Below are 14,432 nucleotides of genomic sequence, written 5' to 3'. Positions count from 1 at the left end.
AGAATACTGGAGTGGGTTTGCCATGCCTTCCTCCAGGGGATCTTCCCAACGCAGGGGTTGAAGCCCAGTCTCTTGTGTCTCCTGCGTTGGCAGGTGGGTTCTTTACCACTAGCGCCACCCGGGAAGCCCAGTAGAGGTATTATTTATTCTCAAAAAGTTTGGTAATTATTGGTATTGATATGTCCAATATGGTAGCCACTAGCCGTGTGTGACTACTTGAATTTTAGCTAATTAAAATGAAGTGGAATTAACAATTCAGTTCCTCACACACACTCCTATTTCAAGTTCTCAATGACCACATATGGCCAGTAGGTACTCCCATATTGAATAGAGCAGAAATAGAACATTTCTGTCATTGCAGAAGGTTCTAGATAATGCAGATTTAGATCACTGTGTCCCCACATAAGGTGGCGCCAGTGGGAACCCCTGAAACCCTGAGTGTGAGTTAGTGGAATTAACTACAAAGACCTATCAGGTGAGCAGTTGTAGTCCTTGATTAGCCACAGGGCTAGCTAGGCATTATTGAAAAATGAAGGTGATTACCTAATTGGCATCCTTTGGAATACAGAAATCCGTCTGATCTGGAGGCCTAAAATGTATCCATGGCAATGATGACACCTGTTGATTCTCTCTGTAAAGCACGGTAACAATAATGATGTTTGGACTGCTGGGTTCCCTGGTTACCATGGAAATAAGAGTGCTGGTTACAATTCTGTGTAATTACGCAGAGACTGAAGTATCGATCTCCCCTCCTCTCCTCAATCTCTTTCTTTAACCATAACCATAGTGATGACTGTTTCAGCTGGGCTGCATGAGTCCACCTGGCAGCAGGAGAAGCAACTAGAAAATCTGATTAAGTAAGAAGTGTCAGAGTGTAAGTTTTAATGAGGAAGTGTGAAAAAAGAAACATGGCGGGGCATTTTTTCAGTAGAAAAAAGCTAGATCTACTACACTGAATACAATGACATTGTTACTCTAGCTGTTTGCACAGGCGCAGTGCAGGAATTCTCAGAGCACGCCTACGCGCCCATTATCTCCCCTTCTCTTTCCCTCTCTTTCCACTTTCCTCTCTCTCTCTCCCTTTTTCCCCTTCTCCTCTGCCCCTCCCATCACTTGGTCTTTTGGTCTTTCCATTACTTAGTTGACGTCTCTCCTTCCGACCCTCCACTCCCTACCCGTTTATCCCCCTCCCCCCTTCCTTTTCCGCCTCTAGCGGACGCAACTTGCGCAAGCGCACTCGGTACAAAGCCTCGCTCTTTGTCCCCATCTGTCGTTCACACGAACTCCAGTCTTTCACATTCAGTAGCCAATAAGATTGAAGAAATGGTGGAAAACCGATTCCACCTCTGGAGATAAATGTTGATTGGCATGTCAGACAACCAATAGGGAACGCCACTTTGTACCCCTTGGGAGGCACCGATCTCCGCCGTCTCGTTTCCGGCGGTCGCGCGCTCTTTTCTCGGGACGGTAAAGGCCGTGTAGCGTCGCCGTTACTCTGAGGAGAAAACAGTCGGTAGAGGGTGAGTATGGGGTCGACTTAGTTCTTGTTCGAGAGAAGAGTAGGATTTCTAGCGACAATCGGTGAAGGAAGAGATGAGGGCGAGGCTGCGTTTGGAGGAAGGTGGGCCGTTCGTTCCGCGGCCCCTTGAGGCCTTGCCTCGGCGGCCACACGGTCTTATCCCACCCGCGGGGGCCCATCGCTCTCCCTTGGTCTCGCCTTCTGCTTTAACCTGGTTCCCGTTTCCCTTCCCTTGTCGTTTTTTTGTGCAACACATCTTGGAAGCTGAATCTTGTCAGTAAGTTCCCCAGTCGTTGAGCCGCCCTGGGCCTGAGGGTGTGGGGTCTATTATCCGAGAGCCCTGAAGTCGCGGCTGCAGGAGGAGGCGCTTTGTCGGGCGCTCCTCCTCTCGACCTCATGAGGCCGTTAGTTCCGGAGGAGAAAGGGGGCCCCCTCCCCTACCCCAGCTATGCTTCTTTGTCAGAACTCTCAGCTGGGAAGTTCATCTGCTAGTCCAGCCCTTGCTGTTTTCCTAGGCAGGTTCTTGAAGACTTTTTTTGTCCTGTTGCCTGTCTACTCGATCTATTTATGACATCACTTTTTTAAAATGAAAATGAATTTTATGGCTTTCCTATCGGGTATTTTACATTTGGAAAAACTATTGTCGTAAGCTGCCGCTTTGTGTTCTTAACAGAAGTCGAGGTTAAAGAGGACTGGGAGGCACTTTGTTATCTCCAAAGTTGAGGTAGGGGTAGGGTTGTCAGAGAAAATACAGGACACCCCGTTAGATTTGAATTTTACGTAAACAACAATTTTTTTAGTATACGTGGAATGGGACACTAAAAATCATTTATTTTTCAAAATCTGAAATTCAGATTTAATTGTAATGTGTTTTTATTTGATACATCTGGCCACTCTAATTGGGGGGGGCGTCCTGGCTAGATTTATATTGTGTCTTTGTCTATGTTCCTTGTTACTAAATGAAAGGTCCTAAGAGATTTTTAGAAAAGGACCTTGCCTTGCCAGTGCCTGCTGCAGCTTTCAGGCTGGTCCACATCCAGGCAGCCATCTCCATCTGGTAGATTTTTACCAGATTTCCCCTACACAGTTTCCACTTAAAAGTTGGTCCTTTTCCTGAAAATTAAGGGGACATTTTATTTAGGTTACAGTTATGTGGTGTAGTGTGTGGTCTTAAACAACATTTGTGCAGTTGTGTTGCAAATAGCCCCAGTTTTTCTAATAGCATTATGTATTTGCTCTCAAGAAAGTCCATCAGGGTTAGTCTTTGGGGCAAATAAGTAGACATAACTCCTTACTGTTGATCTTTATGATTTATTCCCTTCTCAGAGGCCCCAGTGGCTAGGGGCAGTGAATTTATTACCCAGATATCTGCACATGTTTCTAAATTATATTGATGGTCATCATCAGAAGTACATTAAAGGGACAAATGCTTACTGAATACTTGCTACTTTGTGGGCACTGTTTTAGGTGATTTATACAGTATTATTTTGTGTTCACTGTTGAATGCCTTCTTGGGAAATAAACTGAAGGGAAAGAGTATAAAGATTGGCATTATGGAGACATTTAATCGACACAAAGGTAGGCAGTTTGGTTGTAAAAATAATTTTTGCTAGAATCCAGAAGAGCAAGGGAAAAATGTAATTGATGACATTTGTCTAACTGGAGCACCACATATGTAGAAATAGGGATGGTGATTGCCAGCAGGAACAAGTAGCTGTTATGTCCATTATCTGGTTTGGTCAAAATAACCAGCCCTGTGAGATAGATGTTACCCCCATCTTACAGGTGAGGAAACTAAGACTCAGAGGTTAGGTGACGTTTTAGTAAGTGTTTTGAATTCTAAAGTCTAAAATCAAGGTGAGTTCGATTACTCAGTTTGTACCATAGCAGTGAACATGAGCTTTAGAGTTCAACAGACCTGAGTTTTACTCCATGCTTCATCACATTTGTGTGACCAAATGTGCATCAGTTTTCTTATTCAGAAGATAGTTGTGAGTATTAAATGAGATAATATAGTCTTAGCACAGTGTCTGACATTCAGTGATCAGTAAATATCTGGTATTAACATCTTAATTACCACATTACACTTTCTAAAATAAAAAATAACTTCCGTTGAAGTAATTCTGAATAGTTTAAAACATCCCTATGATCAAAGAGATAATTTCTACTAAGAAATTGTAAAATGGCCTTTTTGAATGGAGTGGTGAGGTTTGGTTAGGATGTAAATATACAGTTTTTAATATTTCAGTTTTGAGTGGATCTCTGTAAGGATTTCTATTAACATATAGCATTGTGGGTTCCTGAATGGGATGCAAGGTATTGAGGCTGGGGCCACTGACTCTTAAATTAAAGGCTGGAGATTAAAAAAAAAGGGAGAGACTCTTTGGATTCTAGCCAGAGGTAAGAAGAAATAGTTGGAGAAATGGCTGTGAAAATAATTCAAGTTTCTGCTATAGGCTTTTGGGGTCAGGAACACGGGTGTTTAATATGTAGGACTCATATGGGAAAACGTCTGATGCTAATGCCCACCCTACTTATCCCCAGCTCTATTTTTATGTTTTAATTTCTTGTATGTTATTTTTAAATTCTCTCTCTTTTTTTAAGGTATCAAATTTGCTCTGAAACTGCTGCACGTATTCACAGTATTTAAAATAGTTAAACTGTAAACTATGTGGCAAGAGTCACAAAGGCATTTAATAAGAATTTATCCTACGGAGATTATTTATTGCAGCATTATAATAGGAAAAAGCTGAAAACAGCCTAAATGTCTCATACGGAGTAGTTTAGTAAATTAGTGTACAGCCAGCTGGACTTTATGTAACCGTTAAAAATTATAATTAAGTTGACACTAGGAATGAGAAAAGGGTGAATATAAAACAGTGCATTTATGGTTGCAGTTTTGAAATGACAGTGTATGTTTTTAAAGGTAAAGAAATGAAAATGGAAATTGGGGAGGAATGTCTGCTCATGGAAGTGCCCCAAGACTTAGCTGAGAGCATTGGTTTGTAATTGTGACAAATTACAAGTAACCTAAGTGTCCCGGCACTATAAGGGCTTGGTTGACAGCAGAATACAGAGTCCATTAATAAATGTAGAAGATTTAGTGACATGGAGTATACCATTTAGAGTACATACAAATATGTAAATCAGTGACTGAAAGGGTATATCAAATTGCCAACAGTGACTTTTTCAGTGGTCAGTCTTTGGGTTTTTGTTTTATTAAGTTTTCTATGTTAAAGATGTAGTTTGTACTTTACTAATGAAAAAGAAAAGACTGATGAAATTATATAAATGAGAATTCAAGTTTTGGCTTGAATGTCAAATTTCTAGTGAAGCTAAACTCACAACTCTATTTAAAATTGCAGATCTTCCCCTTCCACTTTCCCTCCCACTCAACTTTTATTTTCTCCTAGCACTAAACCTCTTAAGTATTACATAATTTAATTATTATATGTATTTTCTCTCACTGGAAGGTTATCACTGCTGAAGGTAAGACTTCATTGATTCATCCCAGGCACCTAGAATAGTGTCTAACAAATAAGCATTTGGTGAATATTTGGTGAATTAATATAAAAAATTAGTCAAAAAAAAAAAGTCATTTTTATCATTTTGTTACCAGAAAGCCAGTTACAGTGAATATTTCATGAATGTAGTTTTTAAATCTTAAAATTATATTCTTAGAGTAAATTATTAGAAGTAGAATTCCTGAGCTAAGGAATATGAACATCTTGATACCTCATGTTACCTGTTGTCTTATAAAAGAACTTTATACAGAACTTAACTGCATTGATATTTTCAGTTTTGGTAGGATATGATAGAAAAAATATATCAGTGTTAAGAAAGTTTTATACACATAAGTGTCTTGTATATTCCTCATCCAGAATCAACAGTTAGCAAGCCTTTGTCACATTTTTTTAATCTGAGGAATATAATTTATTCTAAGGGAATCATATGATGTTAATAATACAGTTTTCAGGGAAAAGATCATTTTCTGCATCTTTCTTTCAGTTAAATCTGGCTGGAGGGTCTTGTGTTTAGGGTAAAAGATTCAGGATTGATTTTTGCCCTTTAATTTACTGGAAAACTGCCTTTGGATAAGGGAGATGGTCCTCAGCTGATCTGTTAGGAAATTTCCATCTTAAAACCCTCAACTTTTGTATTCAGCCTGGATTATACCAGGAATTTTCATTTTAATCTTATGGGTTTTTTGGCCATGCTGTGGCTTACAGGCTCTCAATTCCCCAGTCACGGATTGAATCCCAGCCACATCAGTGGCTTGGAATCCTAACCACTAGGCAACCAGGGAACTTCCTTATGTTGGTTTTTAAATGACAAAATTTAAGATTTTATGATTGTATATGTTTGTATTTGATGCTTTTATTACTTTGATAGTCATTTATTTTTCTGTTGTGATTAAATAATAACAATATATGCTAGTACAGAACTAGTATTTTCACATGTTTATTCATCTTCATAGCTACCTTGAAAGGTAGGTGTTTTTATTATTCCTTTTATAACAACTTAAGAAACTGGTTCAAAAGTAATTTACTAGTAAGTGTTAGGACCATGTTTCAAATGTAAGTATGTCTAAGTCTATACAGCTCATACTTTTCCTGCTGTTCATTCCACAGTATCAACTGTAGGCTAGGGCTGCAAGGTGCCAGAGAAGAACAAGACTTACTAGTCCTTGAGATAACGAGAATCTATTTCAATCATTGTATTTTTAAAGTGTGCTTTAATATTATGATAGGGCCATTTTTTAGGGAGTAGATTTGGGAAAGTCACTTCAATGCATATAGTTATTGAACTGGAAGGTTCCTCAAGTCATTCTATTGCAAGCTGTTCTTATTTAGTACTTGTCTAGTTTCTGTGTGCAATATAACTGCTAGTGCTGGTGGTTTTAGATGCTTGAATTGTACTCCTTCACCATACCTGTTTGAAATAGTACCATAGGTGATTAATTGGCATGTAAGTCACCAGGAAACTAGTGACTGAGTATGTTCTTAGCACTGAATGTGTCTGACATTCCAGTTTATTTTTAGGGTACAAAGATGCAGAGCAATAAAACTTTTAACTTGGAGAAACAAAACCACACTCCAAGGAAGCATCATCAACATCACCATCAGCAGCACCACCAGCAGCAACAGCAGCAGCCACCACCTCCACCAATGCCTGCAAATGGGCAGCAAGCCAGCAGCCAGAGTAAGTACATGCTAGGTAATGAAGTAGAAATAGGTTCTCTTTTGGGAATAGTTTCTTGATTTTTAGATTAGACTCTTGGGATTATAAAGGAATGGGCTTTTGTGGCACACCTTTGTTGTTCTTTTCCCTATTTACCTCAATACTTAGGATAGAAAAAGGCTGATTCTCTGAAATAAGGAGCAGATATGTAGGATAGCAGTTGAATACAGATTACTTCGCTGCATTGGCACATCGTTTTGCTAAACAGATGACTGCATGTTTTACCTGAGAGCTTGGTTCTTACTATGGTAATCATTGTATGACTAGTAGGTAGAGAAAATATAAAGAAGATTTTTAAGACTTAATGGAGAAGAAATCTGATACTGAGTATTATACTTTTAGCCTGGGGCCTCTGCCTCCCTAGTTTTAATCAGGGTAAAAGATCTTTAAAGGTATGTTCTCATCCATTCAGCTAACTTTGAGCACCTCTTGTATGCGTCTAAAAGTACAAACAACCTCATCTTCCTTATTTCCAAAAATTCCTACAAAGAATACTCTTTCCTAACTCATTTCTTTTTATTACATTACCCCAAGCCTGAAAGAATGAGAACTGTTAAGGTTATGAAGATTGATGTGGGATTGGGAAATGGGGCAGGTGGGTGTTTTTTTTTTTTTTTTTGTAATTATATTTTAAATGTAAAAATCCAATCACTTCTGACATAGAGCTCCTTGACTTGCTTGGTTTTCTCTTTGACAGTAGCTCTTGTATTGTCTTTCTGTCTCTGAGTTAGTCTAGGTTGGCTCCTGGACCATAGTAGAGCTGTTGAGAAGTCCTCCCTCCTTCCCTCCACCCCCAGATCTCTGCATACTGCTTTCACATTCTAAGTGATAAGTGGTTAGTGGATAGATTTCATTGGGAAATGGTGTTGACTTCTCTACAGCAATTACATTTCTTATCTAGGAGCAGTTGTAACTCTTTGAGGATATGACTGTAAATCTCTCCCCAATCTTTTAAGTGACTATGTTTCTTCTCTCAGATGAAGGCTTGACTATTGACCTGAAGAATTTTAGGAAACCAGGAGAGAAGACCTTCACCCAGCGTAGCCGGCTCTTTGTGGGCAATCTTCCTCCTGACATCACTGAGGAGGAAATGAGGAAACTGTTTGAGAAATATGGGAAGGCAGGCGAAGTCTTCATTCATAAGGATAAGGGCTTTGGCTTTATCCGCTTGGTAAGCAGCTGTGGTCTTTTAGAGCATGCTCTAAAAAGTGGTGAAGCTGGGAAATGATGGATATGGAAAATTAGGCAATAGAAATAATTCTCAGATGATGATTGTAAAAGCTTATAGTTGGTAGAACAGGACAAAATGCAGATTTTATTTTTCTTGATAGGTTTTTGTTTCAAGACAACATAGGTTTATTTGCCTAAGACTCTGGGGCTTAAGTATCCCCTTTGGAACTTTTTTTAATTGGGAAATTTCAAGCATATAGAAGTGGAGAGACTAGTACAGTGAACCTGCACATACTTGTTACCCAGCATCAATAACTATCAAGTCATAGTTAATCTTGTTTTTTCTGTACCTTTCCCATTACTGTCCCCTGGAAATACTTTTAATAAGTTAAGATTTTTCCCTGAAAAAATGGAAAAAGACTTTTAGTAATGATCAAGATTTATATAATTTATTTCCAAAGCCCTTATGCATGTATTATCTCATTTAAGAGTCTTCAAAACCTTGAGGGGACAGTTTTATATCTTTTTTTTGTATCTACTTTGAAAGAAAAATCTTAATTGCTAAAATCCACATAATATAACATTTATCATAACCATTTTTAAGTGTAGATGTCTGATTTGATTTAGGAAATGTGTTTAAGTGCATGGGGGAAACCTTTTTGGGCATTATCTATCTCCATAAATGAGGAACATAATGTGCTAGTGAGATCTACCACTAACTCAAAACTATACGGGCAAGTCATTTTTTCTGGGGTTCAGGTTCCTCTTTAAGAATGTGGAGGGGAGGGTCCCTTGATAGGTGTGTGGTTCTAAAGAGGCTTCTTCAAGGGTGTAGTGATTCTGATTACTCTGGTACATAACTAGCTAAAACTAAAATAATTCTGACTTCTGTATTGTAAGGGTAGGTTTTATGCTGGTCATTGTCCAGATTTAACACTTAAAAGAATAGCCTGTGATACTGATGGCCATGTAAGTGATATTAACTCTAGAATTTCCAATTGATTTATTACAAGGCCATCAGAGCAATTAGGTTAACCAAAGAATTATCTGAAACACACGAATCTGTTCTTCCAGTTCTGTCCATTTTTTTTGGTATGCTTGTTGCCAAGGCTTTTAGGGGTTTTGGTTTTTTGGGGGTTTTTTTTTGGAGACAGAGGTGTTGAGCTATGGTACTTTAGACTCTTGATGGCTGTGTAGGTGGTCATTGTTCAGCTGTTGAGTTATTCTGACTTTTCTCTGCTTCCTAGGAAACACGAACCCTAGCGGAGATTGCCAAAGTAGAACTCGACAACATGCCACTCCGTGGAAAGCAGCTGCGTGTGCGCTTTGCCTGCCATAGTGCATCCCTTACAGTCCGAAACCTTCCTCAGTATGTGTCCAATGAACTGCTGGAGGAAGCCTTTTCTGTGTTCGGCCAGGTGGAGAGGGCTGTAGTCATTGTGGATGATCGAGGCAGGCCCTCAGGAAAGGGCATTGTTGAATTCTCAGGGAAGCCAGCTGCTCGGAAAGCTCTGGACAGATGCAGTGAAGGCTCCTTCCTGCTAACCACGTGAGTGAGGGGTCATTTTCAGAAACATACCTTAAATGCTACTTCCTTCTGTGGTCTGGGGAGTCAGCCTCTAAGAACCATGTTCTTGTGTTCATTTAGAAGACTTTAGATACAATCCAGCTCTCTGGTAGGGTTTTCAGTGTAATCTTAAATTAATGGAAATGGTATGAGGATTAAAAGTACACATTTTCAGTAAGTTGTCATTTAGTCAGTGTTAAATCTCCCCTTACTTTGAAGTTTTAGAACTTGTAAATTGTTTTGTGCATGCAGCCTCTCTCTTAGTATTTATTCCAAGTCATTATCTTGAGTTCTGAGTTTGCTTGCTCAGTCAGTTGTATCTGACATTTTTGTGAACTCATAGACCGTAGCCCACCAGGCTCCCCTGTCCGTGTAATTTCCCAGGCAAGAATACTGGAGTGGGCTGCTGTTTCCTTTCCAGGGGATCTTCCCGACCCAGGGCTCAAGCCTGTGGCCCCTGCAGCATCTCTAGCATTGCAGGCAAATGATGGCTGCAATGGGGCAGCCCTGCACTTAAGTACTCTACCTACTTAAAGGCTGTGTTCAGAGATCTGAACCCTGACCCCATCCTGTCAACCCCATATTCCGCATAGTTCCGTTTATAGGACTTGGTTACTTGGGACTAGGTGTAAAAGCACCTTCAGAAGTATGTTTAATTGTTTAGTGCTGACCATTAATTAGTTCATTGTGCCACTGACTTATGTAGAGAGGGAAGCCTAATGAAGGTTATAATTTGACTAACACTGAGTGTTGTTCTTCCAGATTTCCTCGACCTGTGACTGTGGAGCCCATGGACCAGTTAGATGATGAAGAGGGACTCCCAGAGAAGCTGGTTATAAAGAACCAGCAATTTCACAAGTATGTGATCCTGATAGATTTCCTGTTAGTTGTTTGCCTATTTATTCTTAAGGAAGCTTGTAATGGGCTGTGTAAAAGAGGCAAGTCTTTGCTGTATGTGTTCAGTGGCAGCCCTTGTCTTGGCCCTTGGGAGGAATGTAGTGTTTAGTTGGGAGAATCTTGGACAGAATTTTAGTAACCCAGAAATCTTGTCAATAGAGAGCGAGAACAGCCACCCAGATTTGCACAGCCTGGGTCTTTTGAGTATGAGTATGCCATGCGCTGGAAGGCACTTATTGAGATGGAAAAGCAGCAGCAGGACCAAGTGGACCGAAACATCAAGGAAGCTCGTGAGAAGCTGGAGATGGAGATGGAGGCTGCTCGCCATGAGCACCAGGTCATGCTAATGAGGCAGGGTGAGTATCTACCTAAGTCTTAAAACTAGAAGGACAAAATAACTTCAGGAGTTTCTTTGTATCAGTCAGTAGAGAAAGGCCTAAACTTCAACTTTTATTCTCTGAAATATTTTGTTGATCTTGGTAGGCAAATGAGCTTGGAGATGTGGCAGAGGATACTGGATTCTGTGGAGAAGGAATTAATAGGTTTGACTTCATTTTTGGAATCTGGATACCTCGGATGGCCACTCAGGGATTAAATATCCCCTTTGCTTTCTGGATCTTTATTTGTGGAAAATCAATGGGCCTATATGAGGAGGGTGGAGAATACTCTGAATCAGTCTGTTGTTTTTCTAGATTTGATGAGGCGTCAAGAAGAACTTCGGAGGATGGAAGAGCTGCACAATCAAGAAGTGCAAAAACGAAAGCAGCTGGAGCTCAGGTAACTTTTTTTTTCCTCTAACCCTTTTTCTCCAATAACTCTAAAAGGTAATGTCTCACTCCTGCTTCTTACCACCATGCTACCTCATGCATTTGTAAATATGTTGGCAAATATTTCCTGGCTGCTTCTCAAGTTCTCCCTTTAGGTAGATGTTCTGACTGCCCGTGGTTCTGTGAATTCTTGGGACTGCACTAAAGAGGAAAGCAGCTGAGTGACTGCTCTCAGGAGGCTGGCTCCTTTGGGAAAGAACTTTTTCCCCTAAAGGACACATCTGGGTTGTTTTAGGGCTGGGCCCACTTAACAGTTTCCTGGAGAGCTAAGGTAGTTTTCAGTGGGCTCTTGGATCTCCTTGGCTGAGTCCCCTATTAAGATAGATAATCTGTTCAAGTTCTGGAATGCCTGTGCTTAAATATCTTGGTGACTCTGTGTAGGCAGGAGGAGGAGCGCAGGCGCCGTGAGGAAGAGATGCGGCGGCAACAAGAAGAAATGATGCGACGGCAGCAGGAAGGATTCAAGGGAACCTTCCCTGATGCGGTATATCTCTCATGTGCCCATGATACGACAAACTCACCAGTAGGATTAGAAAACGCAATAGGCTATGACCAATTTTTCCATTCTGTGACACTTTTAGAAAGAAGCAGTCATAGGAAGGAAAGGTAAGGTTTGAAGAGGAGCTCTTTTTGCCTCACAGGCAATTTAGGATGAAAAGCTGGGGCTGCTGTATGCTATTTAATCTCAGTGACTGCAGGATCAGATAGATTCAGTCCTGTAGCAGCCTTGCCTGGTCTTTTGATGTCCTCAGCAGTTGTTGTACAGGTTGAAGCCCTGAAAGAAATCATGTGTCTCTCCTTTCATCTCAATTTGTTCCTAATAGGAAACTCTGACTTGTGTCCTAGTAGCTCTAAACTTGAATTCATTGTACAACTACAGTGAGTTAGTTCAAGGAGCTGTTGTAGGTGTTCTTTAGTATGTGGTCCTTAGTGGATTGTGGTAGAATGAATGCAGTGCCGTCTTGGACTGTCCTGAGTGTTTTTTTTTTGTTTGTTTTTCAGAGAGAACAAGAGATACGGATGGGTCAGATGGCTATGGGAGGTAAGGACTTACGAGATTAATGGTACAGATTTCTTTTTTTTGTCTCATCTCTGGTGAACTATGTAGCTTCTCCTACCTAGTCCAAATTTAAGGGGCTTGACATTTCTGGAAGCAAATTTTGGCAGGAGGGTAACATGTCTTAGCCCAGAAGTCTTGAATTGTTTCCTTTGGCATAGATAAAGAAGGTCAATGTCTGTCTCCTTTACTGATCACTACTCTGCTTTAGGTGCTATGGGCATAAACAACAGAGGCGCCATGCCCCCTGCTCCTGTGCCAGCTGGTACTCCAGCTCCTCCAGGACCGGCCACTATGATGCCAGATGGGACCTTGGGATTGGTAAATTGCAGAGCTTTATGGTGATAGGAGGAAGGACTTTGCCTTCATGGTCCTTGGGCCTGCTACAGTTTTGCTACAGATTAAATAGTATTTAGGATCACTGTTATCTATAAAATGTTAACCTCAAGCTCTTTGAGTTTTGTGCAAACCCAATCTTAAATTATATTTTATCCTCTGACTGGGTAGTTTTGACTGACATTTTTTGCTACCCTGGGTAAATAGGTTCCTTTTTGGAGGGAAGGCAACAAAGGTTAGGCGTTATCATATAAAATACATGTGAGTCCAAAAGCTTTATGGCTCATTCAATCCTGAGGTGGTTTAGTTGTAGTGTCAAAATGTTTACTTTGAATAGGGTTAAGTTTGCTGAAGAGTGATGGCCTGCCCTTGTCCATGTACCTAGTTAAGGAAAAAGGACTTGGCTAACATTTATCCAGCCCAGGAATTTTGTATGTAGTGTTGCTTAGCCTGTAGGAATCGGGATAAAAAGTTAAAGAAGATGGTTGGGTGGAACTGTCAGCAACTTCCTTTTTAGGGTTATCCACTATAGTTCTAAATAGACTTAGTCTCCCCTGCCATCAGGAACCTTGAATGTTGAGTGGAAATGGCCTCCAGGGGAGGGACTATGGATGGGTGGGAAGCTCGGGCACAGGTTCTATTATAACATCGTTCTCTTTCTCTTTAAGACCCCACCAACAACTGAACGCTTTGGCCAAGCTGCTACAATGGAAGGAATTGGGGCAATTGGTGGAACCCCTCCTGCATTCAACCGTGCAGCTCCTGGAGCTGAATTTGCTCCAAACAAACGTCGTCGATACTAATAAAATTGCAGTGTCTAGTTTCCCAAAACCCTTAAAAGAAAGACCCTTTTTGGACTAGCCGAATTCTACTCTGGAAAAGTGTTAGGGATTCCTCCCAATAGTTTAGGTCTGCCCTGCCTGTAGTACTCTAGGGAGTATGTTGGAGGCAGAGGGTAAGGGAGGGGCAATATTTAACAAATCAGTTCTATGTGGTATATCCTTTCACTAATCAATTCTGTGTGGTGCATTCCTAAAATCTCATGTGATTGTTGAGAGCCTGTGAGGGTCAGGGAGCCATAGCAAAATGGATCCAGTTAGAGCCCCCATTAATCTTAATCATTCCACTCTTTGTCCACCCTGTTCTATTTGCTTTCTTGTTCTTACACCCCCCCCCCCCACCCCAGAGATCCTGCCACATATACCACAAAAACCGAACATCCCCCAATGACCTTGGCCCCACTGTTCCATTCACTCCCAGGTGGGAATTCAGGCACATGTCCACAGAGGTCACAGACAACATACATACGGTTCTGTTATATCCCATATATTACCCTTTCATGTCCCAAGGAAGACATTTTCTCTTAGAGATTTTCATTTAGTATATCTTTAAAAAATCTTGTGTTAAACTTGCCTCCATCTTTTTCTTGGGTAAGGACAACCCAGAAATGGCCCTTTTGTGTCTATGATGTTGCCATTCACAGCTTTTCTTGATAGGCCTAGTACAATCTTGAGAACAGGGTTGCTGTATGCTGAATGTCAGACAGTAGCTCTTAGCTTTGCCTATCTTAGGTAGTTATGCTGTGCATTTTTTATTGGTGTACCATGTTTGATTTGTCCCTAATACCTTTGAAGTTTTTCTGAGAAATGAATTAATGCAACATCAACTTATTAAAATGCATTTTAAGCCTTTTAATTTTCTGTGCTGTTTTTGAAGGGGGGAGGAAGGGGAGTTCTGTCTCAGATGAGTGCAAGGCTATAAGAATAATCCTTTATGACCTTTTGCTTAAAATATTAATCATCAAGGCAAACATGGGGA

At 40.6% G+C, this 14,432-nt stretch overlaps 1 protein-coding gene across 2 annotated transcripts; it reads left to right on the top strand.

Moving 5' to 3' along the window:
* Positions 1–1,368: 1,368 nt before the first annotated feature.
* NONO (non-POU domain containing octamer binding) lies at positions 1,369–14,309 on the top strand. Of its 2 annotated transcripts, none has more exons than XM_061136797.1 (11): positions 1,369–1,520; positions 6,562–6,721; positions 7,738–7,931; positions 9,178–9,479; positions 10,260–10,355; positions 10,554–10,750; positions 11,087–11,171; positions 11,603–11,705; positions 12,224–12,263; positions 12,490–12,599; positions 13,283–14,309. In XM_061136797.1, exons 2-11 carry the CDS (start codon positions 6,571–6,573, stop codon positions 13,415–13,417), a joined length of 1,413 nt encoding a protein of 470 aa, XP_060992780.1. In that variant the 5' UTR covers positions 1,369–1,520; positions 6,562–6,570; the 3' UTR covers positions 13,418–14,309. The 2 variants fall into 2 exon arrangements, with proteins under 2 accessions (XP_060992780.1, XP_060992781.1); XM_061136798.1 differs by having other exon boundaries at positions 1,379–1,520; positions 6,551–6,721.
* Positions 14,310–14,432: the final 123 nt, after the last annotated feature.

This window comes from Dama dama, chromosome X (genome assembly GCF_033118175.1).
Source record: "Dama dama isolate Ldn47 chromosome X, ASM3311817v1, whole genome shotgun sequence".
NCBI lineage: Eukaryota > Metazoa > Chordata > Mammalia > Artiodactyla > Cervidae > Dama > Dama dama.
This window is presented reverse-complemented; position numbering and strand designations above follow the sequence as displayed.